The sequence below is a fragment of the Dromiciops gliroides genome, chromosome 6, assembly GCF_019393635.1.
Source record: "Dromiciops gliroides isolate mDroGli1 chromosome 6, mDroGli1.pri, whole genome shotgun sequence".
Classification (NCBI taxonomy): Eukaryota; Metazoa; Chordata; class Mammalia; order Microbiotheria; family Microbiotheriidae; genus Dromiciops; species Dromiciops gliroides.
Window position 1 is genome coordinate 18,059,366 of NC_057866.1, and position 26,783 is coordinate 18,086,148.

A 26,783-nucleotide genomic window follows, 5' to 3' on the forward strand; every position below is an offset into this window, starting at 1 on the left:
CCAGAGCTCCCAGGTCAAGGAGAAAATACTTCAAGTAGCCAGAAAGAAACAATTCAAATGTTGTTGGGCCATAGTCAGGACTACACAGGATTTAGCAGCTTTTACATTAGAAGATCAAAGGACTTGGACAATGATTTTCATAGTCGTGGCAAAGGAGCTGGGATTAGAAACAAGAATCACATACCCAGGGAAACTGAGTATAATCCTTCAGGGAAAAATTGGAAACTCCATGAAATAGAGGACTTTTAATTTGTTGTTGTTTGTCCTTTGTTCTCAAAGAGGACCATGACATTAGTTGATGCCATGACTTGCACTGAATTGGATTTAAGTGAGGGTGGGTTATGTAAGGTCACCAACTTCACTATCTCCTTCAGAGTCATCTGGGTCCATTGGTAAGATATACATCAGGATGACTGGAGATGACCCCTGATGTTTTAAAAGCAATTGGGGTTAAGTGACTTGCCCAGAGTCACACAGATAGTATCTGTGGCAAGATTTGAACTTGGGTCCTCCTGACTCCAGGACTGGTGCTTTATCCACTGTGCCACCTAGTTGTCCTTACAGATGAGGAAGCTGAGGCTGAAGAGTCAAATATCAATAATAAAATGAACAGAAATCATATGATTATCTCAATAGGTGAAGAAAAAGCTTTCAACAAGAAAATACCCCTTCCTATTAAAAACACCATAAAGCGTAGGAGTAAATAGAGCTTTTCTTAAAATGGTAAGTAATATCTATCTGAAATCATTAGCAAGCATTTTCTGTAAAGCAGATAAGCTAAAGCCTTCCCAATAAGATCAGGGGTAAAGCAAAGATGACCACTATTGTTCAATATTGTACTAGAAATGTTAGCTATAGCAATATGAGAAGAAAAAGAAATTGAAGCAATTAGAATAGGCAATGAGGAAATAAACCATCACTTTTTTCAGATTATATGATGATATACTTAGAGAATCCTAGAAAATCAACTAAAAACTTCTTGAAATAATTATTTTTAGCAAAGTTGCAGGATATAAACTAAACCCACATAAATCATCAGCATTTCTATATATTACCAACAAAATTCAGCAGAGAGTTATAAAGAGAAAATCTATTTAAAGTAAGTGTAGACAAAATAAAATACTTGGAAGTCCACCTGCTAAAACAAACCCAGGAACTAAATGAACACAATTACAAAACACTTTTCTCTTTTTTTTCCTTCCCCCCCCCCAGGCTAATGAGGGTTAAGTGACTTGCCTAGGGTCATACAGCTAGTTAAGTGTCAAGTTTCTAAGGCTGGATTTGAACTCAGGTCCTCCTGAATCCAAGGCCAGTGCTTTATCCACTGCACCACCTAGCTGCCCCCTACAAAACACTTTTCACACAAATAAAGTCAGATCTAAACAACTGGAAAAATATCAGTTGCTCATGGGTAGGCCAAGCCAATATAATAAAAATGATAATTATGCCTAAATTAATTTATTTATTCAGTGCCATGCTAATCAAACTACCAAGAAAATATTTATGGAGCTAGAAATAATGATGGCAAAATTCATCTAGAAAAACAAAAGATAAAGAATATCTAGGAGAATTAATGAAAGAATGAGAGGGAGATGGCCTAACCACGCCAAATATAAAATTATATAAAGCAATAATCATCAAAACTGTCTAGTACAGGCTAAGAAATAGAGAGGTGGATGAAGAGAATAGACTAGGTACATATGACACAGTCGTAAATGACCATAGTAATCTAGTATTCGATAAACCCAAAGACCCAAGCTTTTGGGACAAGAACTCACTATTTGACAAAAACTAATGGAAAACAGGAAAACAGAATGGCAGAAACTGGGTATTTCTCACACCATATACCAAAGTAAAGTCAAAATGGGTACATGATTTAGACAAAAAGGAGGAAAAAAATGTCATTAGGCCATTATCAATTTTTCCCTTAGCAACAAGTCTTCTCAAAAAATTGAGGATAACCTGACTCTGGCATTAATTGTTTTTTTATTTTTATTTTTATTTTTTTGGTGAGGCAGTTGGGGGTTAAGTGACTTGCCCAGAGTCACACAGCTAGTAAGTGTCAAGTGTCTGAGGTTGGATTTGAACTCAGGTCCTCCTGAATCCAAGGCCCAGTGCTTTATCCACTGTGCCACCTAGCTGCCCCTCTGGCATTAATTGTTAATGTTAATGCCAACAAACTTTAGATAAAACATGCTCTAGAGAAGCTATATACCATCATTGTGACCACTGATCTCCCCGATAGAAAGAAGGGCTATGTCTAACTAGACTCAAAGTAAAATGCTGTGGACTTTACGAACAAAACTGAAATAATTTAAATTACATTCAGTTTGTTAGTTTCTCATACGATAAAGTTTTCTAACATTAGAGAATAATATAAAAAAACATTTGAACTACTCAGGAGAATATCCTCATATAGAGATTGTTAGATATTGAGATGAGTTACTGGGAAGCCTATAGTTCTGCCCTCCCCCCCCCCATAATTTTTGGTTTGTGTTTTTTTTTGTTTTTGTTTTTATTTTTGTTTTGTTTTGTTTGTTTGTTTGTTTGTTTTTTGCAGGGCAATGAGGGTTAAGTGACTTGCCCAGGGTCACACAGCTAGTAAGTGTCAAGTGTCTGAGGCCGGATTTGAACTCAGGTCCTCCCGAATCCAAGGCCAGTGCTCTATCTACTGCGCCACCTAGCTGCCTCCCCCCCATAATTTTTAAAAATTAAACTTATAAAACTTATAGAAATGGTTTATATTTCAATTTCCCATTATTTTGTGGAAGAGGACTTAGTTTCTTCAGGGGATGACAACGGAGCACTAACAACCAGACTGAGAAAACTTTGATTATTATCCACACTGTAAACTGTGTGATGTCCAATGGAAAGAAGCTCATTTCTGGAAGGCTAGCCACTAAGATAGCAATTATTTGGCCAAGCTGACCTCTGTACTACATTCATCTTGTACATGCCTTGTTTGTACATAACTTTTACATACTGTCCCCCCTTAAATTGTAGGCCGGTTTCTTGAGATCACAGCCTGGTTTCTACCTCTGTTTGTATCCTGTCTGCCATGCTATAGATACTTAGTAAAAATAATAGCTGGCATTTATACAATACTTACCATATGACAGGTACTATTCTGAGTGTTCATCTGACCCTCACACCAACACCAGGAGGTAGGTGCTATCATTATTCCCATGTTACAAATGAGAAAAATGAGACAAACAGCAGTTAAGTGATCTGCTGGCACTGGGCTTGGAATCAGGAAGCCTCCCCTCCCTGAGTTCAAATCTGACCTTAGACACTTAATAGCTGTGTGACCCTGGGCAAGTCACTTAACCTTGTTTGCCTTGGTTTCTTCATTTGTAAAATGAGCTGGAGTAGGAAGTATCTTTGCCAAGGAAAACCCCGGATGGGGTCACAAAGAGTCAGATACAACTGAACAACAACAGCAATAACAAACAGAACTAGCAAATGAATGAGGCTGGATTTGAATGCAGGTCTTTGTGACATCAGACCTAGAACTCTCTCCACTGTGCCATCAGTTGCCCCTAAATTCCAGTGGACTCACTGATTGCCCCTCTGTAATAGCCTTATTATGTCTTATAGTTATCTATGTGTGCTGTGGTATGCATGCATGTAACTATATGTGCATATTTGCTTACCCCAATAGAACATAAGCTCCTTGGGCAGGCAGCTTCACTTTTGTCTCTGTATCCTCACCACCTCGCTCTGTGCTTTGTGCCCAGTATGAGCTCAATACGTGCTTGTGGACCCTTAAATTTCCCAGGAGCCTCCAAGTTTGTCTTTTCTAAACTCTGTAATTTCCCAGGCCTTTGCACAATCCTCTGTAGTAAAGCAAGGTTTTGAGGAGTGTTTATGAGTTTGCAGTTTTGAAACTTTGAATGTAACTTAAAGTTTACAGAATGATTTCCTGGCAATAATCCTATGAAAGGGGGAGTGGCAAGTATCTCATTCCAATTTTACCTATGATGAAACTGAAGCCAAGTCAGGTGAAATGATTTGCCCACAGTCACATAACTTGGAAGAGTCAGAGCTACCCACACTTTGGACTCCAAAGACCTGGGTTTACGTATTATACTCTTCCCACTATACTATGATTTCTGGAAATGGGCTGGACAAAAACAACATAATTACAGATCACATTTAGGGAATTCTCCAGGGTTTTCAAGGCCCTGTACCAACATTATTGTACCAACATTATCTCACTTTATTGTCTTAACAGCACTAGGTGCCATTTTTGTTTTTTTGTTTTTTTGCGGGGCAATGAGGGTTAAGTGACTTGCCCAGGGTCACACAGATAGTCCAGGTACCATTTTTGACATTTTACGGAGAGGAACAAAGATTGAAAAGGTTAAGGGCCTTCATTATAATTGCAGAGTAGCACCCAAACCCAGGTTTTCCCAACCAACACCCTATTCCCCTCCAGCCTATGTCCTTAGGATTCTTTTCTCAGAAAGACGTCATGAGGGATGCTATAGAGGTCATATATGGGCGGTACCTGAGTTAGCATTCATCTTCTGGATTAATGTACCACCCTTAGTGCTTTTCATCAAGTCATGTTTCTCTACTGGAAGGTTGGGATTCCTAGGGAGTCACCCAGGATATAAGGTAGAGTTGTGTTTGTATGTAGAGGGGTGGGCCATAGAGAATTGTTTTGGACATCAACAGCAGGACTTCCTTTCTGATAGTTGTCAAGAAACTCGCTGCCCTCCGTCCTATTCTACCAAGGCCAACCTCCTTTGGATGGTCTCCACCATCCCCTCCTAATCTTGGCTCTTCTCTTGCTGCTATAGAGACAAGTGATATAATAAACAGAGTGCTAGACCTAGAGTCAGGAAGATCAGAGTTCAAATTTTGCTTGCCTCAGACAAACAAGTCACTTAATCTCAGTTTCCTCATTTTTAAAATAGGCATAATATCACCTCCCTCTCAGGGTTGTTGTGAGAACCAAATGACATAATGTATGTAAAGTGCTTTGTTAACCCTAAAGCACTATATAAATTCTAGCTATTATTTGGTCAATCAGGGCTTCCTTGGTGTGATGTCTGTGAACTTGGGTCTTAATTCTTTTTTTCATAACTTCTGTTGTTCAGTTGTCTTCAGTCATATCTGATTCTTTGGAACCCCATTTGGGGTTTTCTTGGCAAAGATAATGGAGTCATTGCTTTCTTTTATAATCTTATATATTTTATTTTATGAATTTAAAAAGAGTATTCAGAAAAAGGATGCAAAGTCTTCCTTAGACTAACTTTTCATAGATTTGCTTAAGAATGTCTACTATAGTGTAATCATCAGATAGAAAGTATTAAAGTCACTGAATGTCTGAGTGGGAAGAGAGTTCAGAAAACATCTAGGCCTGTGAGGACCTGAAGAGGAATCTTTTTTTATAATTTACCTGACAAGTGACCACTCAGATTATGATTGAACACCTCTAGGAAGGAGGCACCCTCTGCTTCCTGAAACATATGGGCCCTACCCAAGAGCAGAACCTGATCATTTACCAGAGAAGAGAAACTCAGACAAATCAATAAGCATTTACTGAGTCCCCACTGTGTGTTAGGCCCTTTGCAAGATTATGGAGGTACAAAGACAAATGAAACAGTCTCTGACCTGAGGATGCTTGTATTCCATCAAATAATCATTGTTCCAGAGATCTGCAATATTTTGCCTTCAGAAAATAAGATTTGATGGAGGGGGGAGAGGTTCACAATAGATATATTCAAGGTTGTCACCTAGAAAAGGGATTTGACTTGTTTTAATGGACAATGGGGCTACCTAAGGAGGTCATGAGTTCTCCATCACTAGAAGTCCTTAAGAAAAGACTGAGTGGAGACTGCTAGGTTGCACAGTGGACAAAGCACTGGCCCTGAACTTAGGAAGACTTGAGTTCACATCTGGCCTCAGACACTTGACATGTACTGTGTGACTCTGGGTAAGTATTTTAACCCTGGTTGCCTCTGAAAAGGAGGAGGAGGAGAAGGAGAAGAAGAAGAAGAAAAAGAAGTAGAAGGAGAAGAAAAAGAAGGAGAAGGAGAAGAAGGAGAAAGAGAAGGAGAAGGAGAAGGAGAAGAAGAAGATGAAGATGAAGATGAAGAAGAAGAAGAAGAAGAAGAGGAGGAGGAGGAGGAGAAGAAGAAGAAAAAGAAGAAGGAGAAGAAAAAGAAGGAGAAGGAGAAGAAGGAGAAGAAGAAGAAGAAGAAGAAGAAGAAGGAGAAGGAGAAGAAGAAGAAGAAGAAGAAGAAGAAGAAGAGGGGGGAGGGAGAGGGGGAGGAGGAAGCTAGATTATCACTTGTTGGATATATTGGAGGGAGGATTCTTGGTCAGAAATGGGTTGAATTCTGGGGGTCTCTGGGGACCTTTCTCATTTTGTGAGACTGTGACGAAATGATTTCAGTAATATATGAAGAATATTTAAAGTATGTAAAGTGTGTAATTCAAGATTTCTTTTCTTGAGGCATTAGCCCAGCCATCCTAAAGAACTGGTTTTTGGTGGTCATGGTGGCAATGGTGGGATAATGTCATAGAGAAATGTCATGGAAAGAAGAAGGTTGCCAATCTGAGGTATACCCACAGAAGACAAACGAACCAAGTTAGGGAGACCTGGAATATTTCATTTTGGGCCACTTACAATTAAGAGCGCCATCTGTGTGTGAGTTAGGAAACGCAGTTTTTGGACATTAATTAGTGCTGTGACATTGAGCAAGTTCTCTGCTCTCTCTGGGCTTTCACTTCTTTACTGTAGCAAGATGGACTAGATCATATCAATGGTTTGAATCTTGAAATTTATGATTGAGAATTAAGGGTTTGTCATTTGCCCTTCACATGACATGACTGGCCTCACCTTCCTGTTCGGTCCCTCGCATTGTTGTTCTTTGTCCTTCATTCTCGAAGAGGACCATGGCATTGGGGTGATTTTATGACTTGCACTGAATTGGATTTGTGAGGGAGAACTGTGCAAAGTCACCAACCTCACTCTCTTCTCCAGAGACATCTGGGTTCAGTGGCAAGACATATATCAGGACAACTGGAGATGGCCCTGAATGTTTAAGGCAATTGGAGTAAGTGACTTGCCCAGGGTCACACAGCTAGTAAGTGTCTGAAATTAGATTCAAACTCAGGTCTTCTTGACTCCATGGTCAGTGTTCTATCTACTGCCCCACCTAGCTTCCCAAGATCCCTCATGGAAAACTAGAAATGTAGGTAACAAGTGCATGAAGACTTTAGGGACATTTTGTATTTTCATATCAGTTCATATTCATGTCAAGCAATGAGGTGGCATCATGGAAAGAGTGAATGACTTTAGAGTCAGGAAGACCTGAGTTCAAATTCAGCCTCAAGCACTCTCTGAGCAGGGCATTTAACCCAGTACAGGGCCTGTACGTAGTGTATTCCTAATCAGTGTGTGTTGCTGCAGATGGAAGATTGGCCCTTAAGATCTTAGATTTCAATCTGGAAGAGACCTCAGAAGCCACCTAATACTACCCCCCTCCATTTTAAGGATGAGGAAACTAAAGTTAAATAACTTGTTCTCGGTCACAAAGGTAGGAAGTGACTAGCTTTTAAACCTGAATTCTCTGACATCAGATTGTTGTTATTCAGTTGTTTCAGACTCTCCATGACCCAATTTGGAGCTTTCTTGGCAAAGATGCTGGAACGGTTTGGCCATTTACTTCTCCAGCTCATTTTACAAATAAGGAAACTGAGGTAAACAGGCTTGAGTGACTTGCCCCAAGTCGGATGTCTAGTATATGTCTGAAGTTGGATTTGAACTCAGGAGGATGAGTCTTCCTGACTCCAGGTCTGGTGCTCTATCTAATGCACTACCTAACCACAGCTCTGATATTCAGCATCTATTCCCTAATGCTAATGCCCTCCCCCTAAGAGTATCTCCAATTTGCCCTATATGTATCTTGTTTGTACCTAATTCTTTGTGTATTATTTATGGCATTAGTCTATGATGGCAGAGACTTTTGGAGGTGCCTTTTTATGTATCCCCCATACTTAGATCAGTGCCTGGCATCTGGTAGGTGCTTAATAAATGCTTATCATCTTGAATTTATTTGATTTGACCACTTCTATAGAACCATGCTACACCCACTTTGGGTATTTACCTAAAGATTCTAGGATATTAATTTTTGAGCTGAAAGGGACTTTTACAAGACATCTGGTCAAGCCCTTCTCATCTTACAGCTGAAGAAACCAAGGTTAAGATAGGCCATGAGTTGTGGCCATTGGTGCTGGTTGAGGTAGTAGTAGCAGCAGCATTAGGAAGTGACTTGCCCAAGGACACATGGGTAATAACAGCTAGCATTTATATAGAATCTTGAGCTTTACAAAGTGCCTTGACACAGCCGATTATACAGAACATATTCCAGTGTCTAAAGTAGGGTTCAAATCCAATTTTTTTTTACCCTAAGCCCTTCATTCAATTTACTATCATGCCATGGAAAGGTAGATGGGCAACATGTAAACTAGACCAAGCACCTTAAGAAAAATAAAGGAAAGTTGGGGCAGCTAGGTGGCAAAGTAGATAGAGCACCAGCCCTGGATTCAGGAGGACCCGAGTTCAAATCCGGCCTCAGACACTTATCACTTACTAGCTGTGTAACCCTGGGGAAGTCACTTAACCCCAACTGCCCTGCAAAAATGAAAGAAAGAAATATAAGGGAAAGCGCTCACTGTCAGCTGAACGAATGGGGAATGTTAATACTTTCTCATTCTCCAAGAGGCAAATATTTAAGAAATATTTCTAGGAATGCATGCCATGCAGTAAGTGCTGTAATTATAGAGAGAGGCAGAGGGAAGAGGTCACTCTTTGGGTGGTTCATTTAAGAGAGGTGTGTCAGGAAAGGAGAAATATGACCCCACTGATGATGAATTCCTTCTAAGCTCTCCCCACCTGTCACGAATTGAGAAAATTTGACAAGCTCATGCAAAAATAAATGCAAATAAAACAATGCAAAAATAAATGCAAATAAAATAATGCAAAAAATGACAAAAATACAAAATGGCAGGATAAACCCTGTTGGGGCCATGGCTAATAAAAACCAAATAATAAAAACCCTCCTGGGGGTGGAGCATGTGAGTGAAACTAATGGTTGGTGGGAGAAAGGAATCCCCTTCTTTAAATGTCAGTAGACATGGTTTCTTGGTCCAATTTTGCTTCTAACTAGCTATGATAGACTTAGGAACACAGAATGCTCAAGTTGGAAAGGACTGTGTACTCAGAAACCAAGCAGTCCTTTGAGAGCCTCTCGTTCAGTCCTCTGGGCATCTAGAGGGTTCAGGGGATGGAGTGGAGGGCCTTCGATCAGGAAGACTCCTCTTCCTGAATTTAAAACTGACCTCAAACACTAGCTGTGTGACCTTGGGAAAATCACTTAACCCTGTTTGTCTCAGTTTCCTCATCTGTAAAAGGAGTTGGAGAAGGAAATGGCAAATCACCCTAATATCTTTGCCATGAAAATTCCAAATGGGGTCGCCAAGAGTTGGACACGACTGACAGGACTAAACGCAATTCAGTCCCTTCCTTTTCGGAGAAGGGAACCAAAGTTTGGAAGGGGAATGGATTTCCTCAAGGTCACACAGTTAGCAGCAGGTAGCAGACATGGTATTTGAACCCAAATTCTCTGATTTTAATTCAAGTGATTTTTTTCATTACAATACCTTAAAAAGGATTTTAGAGCACAACTTTCTCTTAAAGAAGAGGAATCAGATAAAGGAACTGATTTTCCCAAGGTCATATAACTAATGTGGCAGAAGCCAAGTTTTGTCATTACAAGTCCTCAGTTTCCTTGATTGCAAAAGTAAAGGGCTAGACTAGAGGAATTATGGTTTTCAGAGCTGAAAAAGGTACCACAGACAGCTTGTCCCACTTCCTCATTTTACACTGGAAGAAAATGAGGCTTTAAGAGGGGAAATGACTCACTCAAAGTCACAGGCTCCTTGAATGATCAAGCCTGAATCAGTGAGCTTAGGTCTCCTGACTTTAAATCTAATGCCCTTCTTTTACTTCATGGGGATCTCTGAAATTATTCTACATTCAAATATTCTATGATTCTAGTCATGTTATTTGAAAAAAAATCCTTGGTTATGCCCAGCTTTTCTTTTTAATTATTAGAGTTGAGATAAGGAAGGAAGGTTCTTTTTAGTCATGTATATTCAGGGGTGCACTGGAGCCGGCTCTAACTGAATTGTACCAGATTGTTAAATTTTCATTGTGAACATTTATATTATGAATTGGGACAGAATCACTGTTTTGTTGATTGTCTAAACTTCAGAAAGTGATAGAGAAAATGTTAATAATACAGGTGAAACTTAAAAGTGTTTCCTATATACATTTCTTTTTTCTGGAGAGCCAATTGTTAAATATTTACCAACATACCAATGTTTTTTATAAGGTCTATTCAAATCCCTTAAATATCCTGGCCCCTTCTATCCTTGCTTTTCTGAGCTGTCCTGTGGGGATTAAAGCAATTCAGTTTGCTGTTAAGATCATCCACCAAAGGGTAAAAGGCAAAATAGCTCAATAATACACAAAGACAATGCAGAGTGCTTTAAATGTTTGCAGCCTGTTTTACATAGATTTCTGTTATGCAGCTAGTTGGCACAATGAATGAGTGCTCAATTTAGGGTAAGAAAGACCAGAGTGCCCTCACTGTCCCTCAGAAAGAAAGAAAGAAAGAAAGAAAGAAAGAAAGAAAGAAAGAAAGAAAGAAAGAAAGAAAGAAAGAAAGAAAGGAAGGAAGAAAGTAAGTAAGGAAGGAAGGAAGAAAGAAAGAAAGAAAGAAAGAAAGAAAGAAAGAAAGAAAGAAAGAAAGAAAGAAAGAAAGAAAGAAAGAAAGAAAGAAAGAAAGAAAGAAAGAAAGAAAGAAAGAAAGAAAGAAAAGAATAGAAAAAAAGACCAGAGTTCAAATTTTACTTGTGTGACCCTGGGAAAATCACTTAAGTTTCAGTTTCCTCATTTGTAAAGTGAAGATAATTTGTAAAATCAAATGAAATAATTTATGGAAAATACTTTAGGTGAATGGGAGAGAATATGCATTTATATAGTACCTACTATGGGCCAGGCACATGCTAGGTGCTTTGCAAATATCTCCTTTGATCCACACAACCATTCTAGGAGGTAGGTGAGGAAACTGTGACTTGCTCTGGATCACACAGCTAGTAAATGTCTAAAGTCGGATTTTAACTCAGGTCTTCCTGACTCCAAGTCCAGGACTCTATCTGCTGTGCCAAGCTGCTTTAGGGTTGCCTTTTCAATTCTTAGAGCACTATTTCAATGTTTATTATTATTATTATTATTATTATTATTTTCTCATCTGATTCTGACTACAACTATATGAGCTCAGTGTCATTCCATTCCATTTTATAGATGAGGAAACAAAAGGTCAGAGAAATTAAACTGATTGTGGTTCCAGAGTAAATGTGTGGGATGGTGTTGGTTCAGTGAAAGGGCACTGGCTCTGGAGACAAAGGGTTCAAGGCCCACCTTAGATACTTATTATCTGGGCCTCAGTTCCCTCATCTGTAAAATGAGGGGTTTACAACTGACGGACTCCTAAATCCCTTCCAGTTTTAGAGCAACGATTCTGAGAAAACTTGAGTTAGAACGTCAGCTGTGCTCCTTAAGACTTAGCCGCGTCATTACTGGTCCTGAGGCCTCAGTTTCCTCTTCTGTAAAGTGACCACCATGGTCTAGCTGATCTCCCTTGCTCCTTTTAGCTGAGATTATAGGATTAGCCCAAATGCTGCATATGGCTTTTAGGCCTGGAAGCTTATTACATTCCCATTTCTGGCTCGGCCAAATCCTACAAAATCAGTCTTGGAATGGGTGAGACCAATTCAAGCCTGAACATGTCTTTGCAGTGCCTTCGGGCCAAGGGCTGAGCCATTTCTGTCTTCCCTTTACCCCACCCCCAAAACACACATGAGCAATACACACACACACACACACACACACACACATACACACAAACACCACACACACATAAGCAACACATACACATACTCACACACATAAACACTCACCTACACACACATGAGCAATGCGCACACACATAAACACTCACCTACACACACACATTCACATACTCACATACACAGGCACACAGATAAACTTACAAAGTCATGTACACACATGTATACACTCATATGCACACTCACACAGTCAGGCACATATACCCACAAACTCACATACACGCACCCCAGACATTCAGACACACTCAGAGTTTTATATACACATATACTTATTCACATATATATCCACATACATATGTACACACTCATAAGGTGACACACATTTATACACTCACACAGACACACATCACATACACATTCACACACACATATACACACTCACATACACATTCATGAGCACGCACTGACACATCTACACACTCACACAGACACACAATGTCATACCCACATCCACACCCATATGTACGCACTCATAAGCACACACTGACACACATTTACACACAGACACAACTTAACATACACATTCACACAGATACATATACACATTCATAAGCACACACTGACACACATTTACACACAGACACACAACTTCACATACACATTCACACACATATATACATGCTCATAAGCACGCACACACACATACTCACACGCCCCCAGCACTGCTGAGGGATTCTTGGAAGTCACAGCTCCATATCCCTTACCGTGGCATCTTCACCAGCATAGTGGTTGAGGACCCTGCAGCCCCCGGGATGCCTCTCTGCCCACTGGGTGACATTGTAGACCTTCCGCCTGATCACCAGCCACTGGTCTGTCTGCAGGCTGTGCTTCCGGATTTCCGCCCAGCTGTACACGGGCAGTCCGCTGCTGTCTGCCGGAGGCTTGCCACAGGTGTCTTGCTTCCCCTGAGGCTGGCCATTGGCTGCTGCTTTCCCATTGCTCTCACCTTTCCCATTCACCTTCCAGCATCTCTTAATCTCGTGCACCCCATTGACCTTCAGTTTTTCTTCACAGTCCTTTATTCTCAGCCCCATGCTGCCTTTCTAGATTGACGCCTCAAAGCCTTTTCAATCCTGCTCTCATTGAACAAGCAAGCAAACTCTCCCTTCACCCTTCCCTAGAAAAGTCCCTTCACCCTTTCTGCACCTCTGTTCCCCCAGCCTCCAGCATTGCAGGCTGTCCTGAAGGAAACTTTACTTCTCTTTCCTCAGTGAATGGATAGCAGTCTATGTCAAGACGTGCCTCCTTTCCCTCTGGCTGAGTGTTTCCCTCTCAGCATCCTCTACCCTGATCATCTTTAACTGTTTCTCACAGAGACTAACGCCTTAGTAACCAATCCCAACCCTTGCCTTTAAGGCCAGGAGGCGGGGAGGTGTAGCTGAATTTTGGCCAGGATAGGGGAGTAGGTTCTGCCGAAACCTCCCAATTCTCTGGCCCTGCCTCCTGATGGGCGGTTTCCTCTGCTTTCTAAGGGCTGGGGAAAGGAGCGATCCAAAGTCTGATTCATCTCCCTGCATCCAGACTTTCCACTTCTTTCTCACTTGATTAGATTTTTTTTTTTTTTTTTTTGGTGAGGCAATTGGAGTTAAGTGACTTGCCCAGGGTCACACAGCTAGTAAGTTTCAAGTGTCTGAGGTCGGAGTTGAACTCAGGTCCTCCTGAATCCAAAGCCAGAGCTCTATCCACTGAACCACCTAGCTGCCCCAGACTTTCCACTTCTTGAGAATGATGAGATATCAAAGAACTTGGGAAGTGTCCCTCTTTTGTATCTATTCTTCATTGGGAAAGTTTCCAGCTTTTTCTTTAAAAATGTAATATACTTAGTTTTTAATGTCACCTTTGTTTCCAAATCAGTATGGAGTTGACTCACAGGTAGAACTGCGTTCTCTGTGAGGGGTCGCCTTATTGGGGGATATTGTTACAGTGCTGTGTTGTGCTTGTTTTTCTACAATATGGCCCAGCCAGATTGCTTCAAGATTGGTCCCTAGGGAAGGAGGAGCCCAGAGACTCTTTTTAATTAGGGTGTTTAAACCTCCTGGGTTTGATAGGATAGTCCTGTTTTTCTCCTTCTTGACTAAATCATGTGGCAATTACAGAAAAAAAAATCCCAAGGTCAGGGGTTGTCCCCTGATAAAACATATACATACACACACACACACACAAACACACAAACACACACATAACCCACCAAAAGCTTAGACTCTAGGAGGGTAAGCCTCAATTCCTTCTGGAAGACCTCAGGTGAAGGAAGAAGAGAAATCAAAGAAACAAGTATGCTAGACACAGAACTGTTCTTTGTTAGAGCTGATGGTATATTAACTAATGTTACAGGCAAGTAGGTGGTACAGTGGAGAAAGTGCTGGTCCTAGACTTAGGAAGACATGAGTTCATATCCAGCCTTAGATACTAGCAGTGTGATGTTGGGTAAGTCACTTAACTTATGTTTCCTTATCTGTGAAATGGGGAGAATATTAGCATTTACCACCCAGGGTGGTCGTAAGGATAAAGTGAGAGATTTATAAGGTACATTGTAAACCTTAAATTGCTATGTAGATCCTAGATATTGTTATAAGTTTTTTTCAAATCCCTAAACCATTTTGTTTTCAAATTGTGTTTGCACCTTGGCTATATTGACATCTGCACAATGTGCAGCTGTGGTGTAGTGGAAATAGTGATTTAATGATAACTACAGTGACAGTTCACACTTATATATCTATTTAGGGTTTTCAAAGTGCTTTCCAAATGTTACCTATGTTTATCCTCATAACAATCCTATGAATTAGGTACTATTATTATCTCCAAGTTGATCCCAATCAGCCCTTGTACTTCACCAGCACCACGGGACGAGAGGGCAGATAGATGACTCAGTGGATAGAGCACTGGGCTTAGAGGCAGGAAGACCCAAGTTCAAATCTGTCCTTAGACACTAAACTAGCTGTGTAACCCTGATCAAGTGACTTAACCCTGTTTGCCTCAGTTTCCTCACCTGTAAAATGAGTTGGAGAAGGAAATGGCAAACCACTCCAGTATCTTTGCCAAGAAAACCTCAGGTGAGGTCATGAACTATTCTGGACATGAGTTAATAACAACAAATGGGATGGGAAATACTTTTTCAATCACTCTTAGGAACTTGTGGGAAATTGCTCCATAGATCTCAGGATTTCTGGGCTTTTTCCACACCCTGAAGATGCTGATGGATGCCTCTGCTGTTCCCCATCACTGCTTCCTGTGCTGGTTGCATGTAGCACCACCAATGACTGCTCTATGTGCTTCTGCTTAAATTCTTCAGTAAGTAGATAAGACCTGGCTATTCTTGTCTCCACCCTGAACTTTTGTCTTTCCAACTCTGCTGTTGTTTTCTGTCTTGGGTAATATGCCTTCCATCCTCTGACCACAAAAATAAATAAAGAAATAAATCTACATGACAGTATCCTCCTCCTCCTCCTCCTGAAACTATAGAAGGTGGATGAGCATCACCTTGCTGGGGATCTAGCACACAGGATTATGGGGGATGTAGTGTCCAAATAAAACCTGATCTCCAATCCAGTCACACACAGCCTCCCCCTAAAACAAAGCAAAACAAAACAAAACAAAACTTTTTTTAGCGGCAAATCTTATTCTCCGTCACCTGTGGGCACTTTTTCAAAAAGTCCTCAGCCAATTGATTTCTATAGAAGTAAATATATATTAAAATCTTATAGAAATTTGATGTCATAAAATTGAAAAAATCTAAACACTCTAAGTACTTTGACTTATTCTAATTCTGATTTTGTTTTGTTTTCCCCTTAAATCTTGGGTTTGATCATGCCACTCACCAGTGAACACCACTGGAGCTCTTTCCGGAATCCATTAGCAAAAAGCCTCTCTCTCTTTGGCATTCAAAGTTCTTCCTAACCTGGTCCCTTGTACCTTTCCAGCCTTGTTATACCTTGTTCCTCTCTAAGGCTTTGTGACCCAACCACACAGCCTGCTTGTAGTTCTTCAAGAATAGTACTCTGGGGACAGCTAGGTGGTAGAGTGGATAGAGCACTGCCCTGGAGTCAGAAAAAGGACCTGAGTTCAAATGTGGCCTCAGACACTTGACAGATACTAGCTGTGTGACCCTGGGCAAGTCACTTAACCCCAATTGCCTCAACAACAACAACGACAACAACAACAAAAAGAATAATGCTCCATCTCTCATCTCTGTGCCATGCCTGAGATGTTCCTTTATATCCACTTCTTATATTGACCACCCAGCTACTAATGCCTTTCTCTTTTCTTTTACCTTCATCTGCTCTTTATGTATTTTTATGCACCTAGTTAATTTCATGTTGTCTCCCACATTAGAATATGGGCTCCTTGAGGGAAGGATTTTCTTTTAAATAGTATTTAATTATCTCCCAATTACATATAAAGATGGTTTTCAACATTCATTTTTGTAAGATATTGAGTTCCAAATTTTTCTCCCTCCCTTTCTTCCCTTCTTCCCAAGACAGAAAACAGTCTGATATAGGTTATACAGTACAATCATGTTAAACATATTTACATATTAGTTATGTTGTGAAAGAAAAATCTGAACAAAAGGGAAAAACCATGAGAAAGAAAAAACAAAAACCAAAAAAGTGAAAATAGTAAGGTTAGATCTGCATTCAGACTCCATAGTTCTTTTTCTAGATGTAGAGAACATTTTCCATCATGAGATTTTTGGAAATGTCTTCATTCATTGTATTGCTGAGAGGAGCTAAATCTATTATAGTTGATCATCACACGATTTTGCTGTTGCTGTGTATATTGTTCTCCTGGTTCTGCTCACTTCACCTAACATCAGTTCATGTAAGTCTTTCCAGGTTTTTCTGAAATCTGCCTGCTCATCATTTCTTATAGCACAATGGTATTCCATTACCTTCATATACCACAACTTGTTCAGCCATTCCACATCTGATGGGCATCTCCTCAATTTCCAATTCTTTGTCACCACAAAAAGAGCTGCTATAAATATTTTTTGTACATGGGTCCTTTCCCCTTTTTTAATGATCACTTTGGGATACAAACCTAGTAGTGGTATTGCTAGACCAACGGTATGCACAGTTTTATCGTCCTTTGGGCATCGGCAGGAACCATTTGTTTTTTTTTTTGCCTTTGTATACTCAGCACTGACACATAGTAGGTGCTTTTTAAGTGTTTGTTGACTGACTTTTGCTTACTTGCAAAACAAATACACATTTGTTTTTGCTCATCTATCACTTCCTCCTCCACATATTAGAATCCCTTGGGTCACCTGTCTATCCAAATGAGATCATCATAGGATTGATATCTCTGCTTGCATGCCAAGGTCTGAGCTTTTGAGCTCTCTTATTTCTGCCTATTGGTATGCTTGGGAGTCTTCTCCAGCTGCTGATCCAGCAGCAGGCAAAGACTTGGCCAAGGTGTTTTCATACAAGGAGGAGATCTATGAGTCTCTGGGTACTCTTACATCACAAATCCCTCTTGGTGAATAATGGTATCAGAGGTCCCTGCGTCACCCTCCTTTGGTAGCCATGGTTAGAGATTACCAGAAGTAAGCACTGACCACAACTCTCCATGATGTCACAGACTTGCCCACTGAATGTTGAATAAAGACCACTAAGCTCCCAGGGAGAAATCACTTCATTTTGAGGGGAAAAGTCATGGGTGGATGAAGTGCACTGATTTACGGGAGTGTTTGGAGGAGAACAAATAGTACAGTGTCTCAAGATCCTATGGGATGAGGACAGGTTGAAAAATTGAGAATATTTAGCCTTGAGAAGAGAAAAGTAGGGTGGGGACCTGGCATAATAGCTACATTCAAGCATATCTATAATGGATATCTATAATCCTATGATCCTGTTTGAAAGGCTGTCATGCAGAAGAGGGATAAGACTTGTTCTACTTGAAGTTGGAGAACAGAACTAGAAGAACTACATAGGAGCTAGATAAGTGCAAGCACACATATACAGATGCAAAGATACATGCATGGATACATATATAGATGCAATGATATAGTCATGGATACACAGAGATATGTACATATATGAATATACATACAGGTACATAGATACACAATGCACAAAAACACCGATATATGCACACATGTACAGATACATAGATACTTGCATGCATACATATACAGATGCAAAGGTATATGAGTAGATGCATATGCAGATGCATAAATACATACATAAATACATAAATGTACAGATACATAGGATACATACACGAATACATATACAGATGCAAAGATATATGTATGATACATATACAGATGCATAGATACATGAATGCATACAAATACAGCCACATAGATACATGCACACATATACAGATAGATACATACATGCAAATAGATACAAATACACACAAATATAAAAGCATATATGAATGATTTATTAAGCACTTACTATGTAGTAAGCACTGAAAATAAAAATGCAAACTCCAAAGTCAGTCTCTTTCCTCAAGGAGTTTCCACTCTTCTGGAAAGGACAAGATGTAAAGTAGAGCTAGAAAGCAGAGGGTAAAGGGGAAGGAAACCCACATTGGGGAAAGACTGCCAGTAAGGAAGGGGAGAAGTCTAGAGAATGAGGAGAGGAGCTGGGAGAGCAATGGTTGGAAGTTACACAGACCGGAAATTCCAAAGGTTAAAAATTATGGAATCAGTTAATCAATCAATCAAGAATTCTTCTTTAAATATTTACTGTGTGCCCGACACTGTGGTAGGTGCTGAGGAACCAAATACAAAGAAAGAAATGATCTCTTAAGAGTTTACATTCTAATGATAGGTTAAAACTTCCTGACAATTGGATGCTGTCAGAAAAACCTGGAAAGACCAGCACGAGCTGATGCAATGTGAAATGTACTGTATACAAAATAACAGCAAAACTACAAGATGATCTGCTGTGAATGACTTGGTTATTTTCCGCACTGCAGTGATCCAAGGCAACTCTGAAGGTCTTATGAAAAATTTGGTCCATTTACAGATTGAAGCATAATTGTTAGTTCCTTTATCTGAAATTTTGTTTTTGTCTGTTTTCTTTCACAACCTGGCTAATGTGAAAATGTTTTGCATGACAGCTCATTTATAGCTTATATTGAATTTCTTGAGTTCTTGGGGTGGAGGGAGGGAGAGAATTTGGAACACAAAGGTTTTTTTAAAAATTGATGTCAAAATTGTATTTACATATAATTTGGGAGAGGTAAAATTCTAAATAAACAATTTTTAAAAAAATTAAAAATATCAGAAAAAACAAAAAACTAACAAAACCCCCCCAAAACCTTCCTGACAATTTGAAGGTATCAAGAGGAGATTGGAATGCCCTGGAAGGTAGTAGGCCACCCATCAAAGGTGGTTTTTGAGAAGACCCCTGTTAATTCTTTATCAGGGGGGTCCTGTTCAACACTGATACTAGGTGATGACTAGGACATTTAAAACAGAAAATCATGATCTGGCCACTATAAAGTGGTTTTCATGCTCCAAAGGACAGGGAGTAGAAAGTGTTAAAGTTCTATTGCCCACTACAAGTATCCAGGCTGACAATGGGAGCCAATCATGGGGAAAATAGGAAAAGCAATAGATCTATTAGCAGAACTTGTGATCAAATAAAGGCTTTGGCACTTACTATTGACCTTGGGTGTGCCACTGACTTCTTCTGCATGCCATTTTTCTCATCAGTATTAAATACGGGGTGTTTCCTTGATGAAACAGATGGCTGAACTAGATGATTTCAAGGTTCCTTTCAGCTCTTTTAAATTGATGATTGTATGAATACTCATTTTTATCCTAACAAGTTTTTATCCTAACAAAGCTCTAGCAAGTCACTTCCCTCCCCCTATCCTTGAATCCTTTATGAACTCTGTAAAATTTTTTAAGCAAAATAGAAAGAGCAAGCATGTTATATGAAAAAATTATTTCCAACCTGGAAAGGTTTTTTCCTCTTTTAAAAAAAAAGATATGAAAATAATTCTGAGCATAGGAACTTCTGAGGTATCTATTCTTAGAGTCCTTGAAAATTCTGATGAGCTCTCCAGGAATTTCTCTTTAAATACCTGTAGTCCCAGAACCCTGGTTCAGCCTTGGCTCCCAGACAACTCTCTTTTATGTTCAAACAAATGCAAGATATATTTTTTGAGATAAAAGCATTCTTTCCCACAGAATATTGATATGTTTCCAAATATGATGTGAAATAAGGATCCTTGACTTCTAGAAAATATACTTCAGATCCTGGAGACATCTTGAATGTGGGATAGCCTCTATTCACTTTCAAGTAGCTTGATCACATCTTTTGGATGCCTACCAGAAGACTTAATGTCAACAGATTAGAACGCTTCTCCATGTGTGAATAGTTTGTTGCTAACTTGGAGGGAAAGCTGAGCCAAAAACACAGCTGGCAACAGTGGAACAGACAAAGACTGGGCAGCTTTCATAGATTTGGTGTACTTTACTGCATTTACTCATTTAGGCCAGAATACTCATAAATATCAGGAATGATTTGGTAAAAATGATGGGGAAATTCAGAAGTAATTAAATGAAAAGCGAGAACTCAGAGGGTTAACCAGGAGGATAGTTTGTCTCTAAGATGGCAGCATTTAACTCCATCAAAAATAAAGTGCAGGTGAAACTCAGAGAAATGCAGGATTCTTGGCTAAGAAGGCAGATGAAGTCCAGTTTTATGCTGACAGTAATGATTCAAAATACTTTTATGATTCCCTGAAGACTATTTATAGGCCAAAGACCCATGGAACTTTTCAACTACTCAAGTGCTGATGGAATCGCATTGATTTGTGATATGGACATGATCCTGGGGGGATGGGCTGAACACTTCCATAGTGTTCTCAACAGACGATTTGTCATCCAAAGTTGAAGCCACTGACCATAAACCTCGGGCTTCAGTCAATCCCTCTCTAACCAAATTTTTAACTGAAGAAGAGGCTTTCAATGCCCCTAGACTCCTCTTCAGTGGCAAAGCACCTGTGCCGATTCTATTCCAGCTGAGATTTACAAGGTAGGGGGTTCACTGCTTGGACAAAAGCTGGCTGAAATCTTCCAGATTATCCCATATGAGTTCAAGGATTCCTCCATAGTCCATCTCTATGAAGGATAAGGAAATAGGATGTCCTGTAACAATCATGGGGTGGTGGTAGTGGTAGTGGTGTTTCCCTCTTAAAGAGGGAATTCTCTTTAATAGGCTGATCATTTGCCTGGAAGATGGACATCTGCCTGAGAACCAGTGTGACTTCAAAAAGGGCCCAGGAATGGTCAATGTGTTGTTTGTTTCCTGACAACTCTGGGAGAAATGCTGGCAGCAGAGCAGAGATCTGTACACAACCTTCATCGATCTGACCAAGCCCCCTGCTACTGTCAGTCATGAGGGATTGTGGAAGCTCTTGGCAAAATTTGATGGCCTGGAGAAGATTACAGCCTTTTGAGCTCATATGGAATGATCAGCCACAGTCAGCCACATTGTACATAGACCCCGACAGAGGGACATCATTTTGGTCCTGTTCAAGTACAAAGGACAACAATTGGGCAGGGGGAGATGGGATATTATTAAGCTTAAGAGCTCCTTTCTTCAAATTAAAATGTTCCAGTGTTAAGGATTTCTTGCTTCTCCTCAAAGAAATCACATGTTCACATTTCTGTAGCAGGCTAAAACTCATGTCTTTCCTCAAAACAACTCAGTGAAGTAGGTTCACATATGAATTATTATCATGAACATTCCCAAATTACAGATGAGAAAACTGAGACTCTGAGAGGTAAAATTCAAGTTCATATTTATACAGCAATGCAAGGTTAGGATCACAACTCAAATTCTGATCTTTTGGTTGTAAACTCAGTGCTCTTTCCATTAGGCAGCACTGCTTCCTCCTGTATTTATAGTTGAAAAAAAAAACTTCTTCCCCTCTTCCAACATTTCCTCCTCTGCATCCTTTCATACTAGTGTGATCTGTTTTTCAACTTTTATCCCCCCAGGACAATGAGGGTTAAGTGACTTGCCCAGGGTCACATAGCTAGTAAGTGTCAAGTGTCTGAGGCCAGATTTGAACTCAGGTCTTTCTGCATCCAGGGCCGGTGCTTTATCCACTGCACCACCCAGCTGCCCCCATGTTTTTCAACTTTAAAAAAATTGGACTAGTCTAAGTGTCAATGACACTTAGAAAACATAGCTGAAAACTGCCTTCTTTTAGCAATAGGAGGCTAGCAATTATTTTTCAATTAAAGAATAGGTTCAGAGGGCATTTGGGGATAGAATTTAATGTTCTGTCATTAAGTTAAAGTGTTTATTTTGGAGGTAAATCATCCTTTGCTATTGTTCAGTTGCTGTTCAGTCACAGTTAACTCTTTGTGACCCCATTTGGGTTTTCTTGACAAAGATACTGGAGTAGTTTGTCATTTTCCTCTCCAGCTCATTTTACAGATGAGAAAACTGAGGCAAACAGGGTTAAGGTTCCAGGGTCACATAGCCAGGAAGTGTCTGAGGGCAGATTGCACTCAGGAAGATGAGTCTTCCTGACTTCAGGCTCGTCACTCTATTCACCATATCACCTAGCTGTCCCAAATCATCTTAGGTAAGTTAAAATATTAAAGAACATTTCTAAAACCAATGATACAAAATTAGCCTAATATGGAAATGAGCAACATAAGGCTAATATCTATTTGACTTAGCATATTCAGAAGTAGGCAATTAGGGGTGGTGAAAGGACCAGAGATGAGATCACACGATAATTAATTGAAGGACTGGGACCTTTTAGTATGAGGAAGAGGAGACTCGGGGAACATGAACACCCTTGTCAAAAATAGGAGTGAAAAACCACCAGAAATCTACACAAATCCAAGTCATTCTTCCTCCATCAGAGAAATTACACTATTTCCACCTAACAGCCCTTCATATTCTTTACTATAGCAGTCATATTTCCTTGAGTCTCCTCATCTTTTCTTCCATCTAGATCAGGCCTTTTTATTTAGAGTTTTATTTTCCCCCAAGTACATGTAAAAACAATTTTAAACATCCATTTTTAAAACTTTGCACTCCAAATTCTCTTCCTTCCTCCCTCCCCACACTCCTTGAAGAAGGTAAGCAATTCAATATAAGTTATATGTGTGTAGTCTTGCAACACATTTTCATATTAGTTAGGTTATGAAAGAAAACAGACAAAAAACTCAAGAAAAATAAAGTTAAAAGAATGATGGGGTAGAGGGACGAGAGAGAGAACAAAAACCAAAAACAAATAAGCCTAATAAGTCATGGGGACAGTGGAGAAAGAGATAAAGCATTTTAATGGCAGCTAAGTAGCAAAGTGGATAGAGAGCAAGGCCTGGAGTTGGGAAGACCCGAGTTCAAATCTGGCCTCAGACACTTAGCTGTGTGATCCTAGGCAAGTCCTCCTTTTTTGCCTCAGTCTCCTCATCTGTAAAATGAGATAGAGAAGCAAATTGTAAACACAGTGTCTTTGCCAAGAAAACCCCATATGGGGTCATGAAGAGTTGGGCACAACTGGAATGACCAAACAACAACTTTAGGGGAACTTGATGGGGGATAGATGGCTTTAAGAATCCTAGAGGAGGGAGAGAGTACGGCCAGCTGGAAGCACAATTTGCACCTTTGTAAAAGGATCTTAATCATTTGCAGAGTTTGTGTCACTCAAATATTATGAGGTGTGTAGTCTTGCAACACATTTTCATATTAGTTAGGTTATGAAAGAAAACAGACAAAAAACTCAAGAAAAATAAAGTTAAAAGAATGATGCTTCAAATGGTATTCAGACACCATTAGTTATTTCTGGGGATAGATAGCATTTTTCATCATAACTCCTTCAAAGTTTTCTTGGAACATTGTATTTCTGAGAATAGCCAAGTCTTTCACAGCTGATTATCTTACAGTATTGCTGTTACTTTGTATACAGATGCACATGTAAGTGCATCAGCTCATGTAAGTCTCTCCAGGTTTTTCTGAGAGCATCCTTAGAGCAGGGCTTCTTAAACTTTTTCTACTCATGACCCCTTTTCACCTGAGAAATTTTTATGTGAGCTCGAGTATATAAGTATATAAGATAGGAATGCATAACCCTTTACTATTGCCAAATTTTTTGCGACCCCCACATTCAGTTATGCTGCCCCATATGGGGTCATGACCCACAGTTTAAGAAAATTTACTCTAAAGAAGCCATTATGAAAGGATTGTTCTGCTAAACCCTCTTTCCTCTATACTATTTCTTTTTATGATCTTATTAACTCTTATGGTTTCAATTATGATCTTTTTTTTCCAGGGCAATGAAGGTTAAGTGACTTGCCCAGGGTCACACAGCTAGTAAGTGTCAAGTGTCTGAGGCCAGATTTAAACTCAGGTCCTCCTGAATCCAGGGCTGGTGCTTTATCCACTGTGCCACCTAGCTGTCCCTCAATTATGATCTTTATGCAGATGATTCTCAGATTTATTTCTCCAGCCCTAACCTTTCTCTTAACTGCTTGTCTCCTGTCTTCACCTTTCTATTGAATATTTAAAACTAGACATCTTATACATCTTAAATTCCACATGTCCAAAGCTGAATTTATCATCCTTTCTCCCAAAACCTTCCCTCTCCTTAACTTCCCTATTACTGTACCACCATCTTCCCAGTTACCCAGGTTCACTCCCAAGGGAGCATCCTCTAATCTTTATCTCCCCATATACATTAGCTGCTAATTCTTGTTGCTTCTACAGTTACATTTGTACCATCTCTTGAACATACATCTTTTCCTTTTCTGATACTATCATGACCCTAGTGCAAGTTCTCATCACCTCACACTTAGACTATTGAAATAACATATTGATTGATTTCTCTGCCTCAAGTCTCATCCCATTCCAGCTCAGCATCCACTCAGTTGTCAAAGTGATCTTCCTAAAGAATAGGTCAGAATGTCCTCCCCCAACCACAACCGCACTTATTTGATGAACTCTAGTGGCTCCCTATTAGCTCTAAGATCAAATGTAAACTCATCTGATTTTTTTCCCTCTCTGGTTTTTAAAGCCCTTCATCACCTGGTCCTTTCCTATCCTTCTAGTTTTTTGACATCTTACTATCCTCTACATACTTTGTGACCCAGTGACACTGGCTTCCTCAAAGTTCCTCACAGAAGACATTCCATTTCCCAACTCAACATTTTTACTGGGTATCAGCTATACCTGGAATGTTCTCACTCCTCATAACCACTTGGTATCTCTGGCTTTTTTCAGGTCTCAGTTAAGATCTTACCTTTTGCAATCAGCCTTTCCCAATCCTTCCTTATTCCTTCCTCCCTTCTTTCCTTCCTATTTTCCTTCCTTTCTTCCTCCATCCATGTTAAATAATTCAATGTGACATTATACAGTTCTATATAATCATAGTGCTATAATAATAGCCATCATAGTTTATCTCTAGCATGCTGATCCTTTTCCCAGATAGGCTAATTTATGGAAAATCACATAGTGTTGGACACACCTAAGACTCATCCACTATTCCTTAAATGACTGTGTAATCTGATGACCCATCTCTCTAAGAGCCCAGTGGAATAATTATTAGGTGTAAATGTTGTTTGAGTGGTAATGTCATGGCTTACAATAAACTCATTGTCTAAATGTTCACATTCAGGAAGGATGGGCCTACTTCCCCAACCCATTTCTGGCTACTTTTCACTTGGGGATTGGTTGGTTTCAAGAACCACAAAGGCTGTAAATTATCCTCAGAGCATCAGCCCGGCTTTATATGCCAGCAAGCCAAACACTCCCTCTTCTTCTCTTGGCAGCTACTATATGGTTGCCTATTGGTGTTGATGGATGGAAAGAAGGGAGGGATGGTGATGATAACCATGCATACATTTATGAGATGGAAGGAAGGAGCCTGCACAAATTCAAGGTGGCACAATCAGATATGCTAGTCTGGCAAAGATACCACCCCTCAAATTCAAAGGAAATTGAGGGGAGAATCCCCTACTATGGAGTAGGTGGTGGGAGAACAGAAGGAAAGTAGATAAAGTGTACATGTTGGATGTAAGTTTGTAAATCAATCAAGCAAACATGCATTTATTACGCATCTGCTGTAAGCCAGTGTCTGTGATAGGCACCAGGGATACAAAGGCCAAAATGAATCAATCCCTGTGCTCAGGGAGCCAACCACTGATCAGAGGAGACAACATGTACACAAAGTAATATAAAATATATATATTTTGAAAAAAATGATGCAATTCTACTGGGGGAAGGCACTAACAGTTGTGGGAATCAGTAAAGAATTCATGTAGACCAAGGGGTCTTAACCTGGGGTCATTTCAAGTGATTTGGAAATTAGATGAGAAAAAATGCATCTTATTTTAAAAGCATAATTGTTTTCTTTTGTAATTCTACATATTTTGTTTTATTTTATGCATTTAAAAACATTGTTCTGAGAGGGTCTCCATAAATTTTGCCAAACTCCCAAAAGGGTCCAGAGCACAAACAAAAACTCTCTGATGTAGAACGTGAATCGGGGTGAGATCTGAAGGAAATTAATGATTCTAAGAGGCATGGGTGAAGACAGAGGGCATTCAGGCATGGAGGGCAGCTTGGGTAAAACCTGAGAGTTGGTAGACAGCCTCCATGTTTTCAGTGAAATATGAAATAAGGTTCTCAGCTGAGAGGGTGGAACATGAGAAAGTTATGGAAGGTTTGAGGAGTGATGAAGATTTGTAAAAACTTCTGTTGTGAATAGGATAGTGAATTGATTAGTGACATATAAAAGGGTCATCTTGTTACAGTGAGGGCCCAGGTGATTATATAATGTAAATTTGTAGCAATCCAGTCACCAATTTT

At 39.8% G+C, this 26,783-nt stretch overlaps 1 protein-coding gene across 1 annotated transcript in view; it reads right to left on the reverse strand.

Annotated features, from left to right (window-relative positions):
* The window catches only part of LOC122731374 (fatty acid desaturase 2-like protein FADS2B), a 52,813-nt gene extending 39,520 nt beyond the window's left edge, over nucleotides 1-13,293 (reverse strand). Inside the window, exon 1 of the mRNA XM_043971428.1 lies at nucleotides 12,696-13,293. Within this exon, the coding sequence (XP_043827363.1) occupies nucleotides 12,696-13,025 (330 nt within the window). The 5' untranslated portion in view covers nucleotides 13,026-13,293. The remainder of the gene's footprint in view (nucleotides 1-12,695) is intronic.
* Between the last annotated feature and the right edge of the window lie 13,490 nt (nucleotides 13,294-26,783).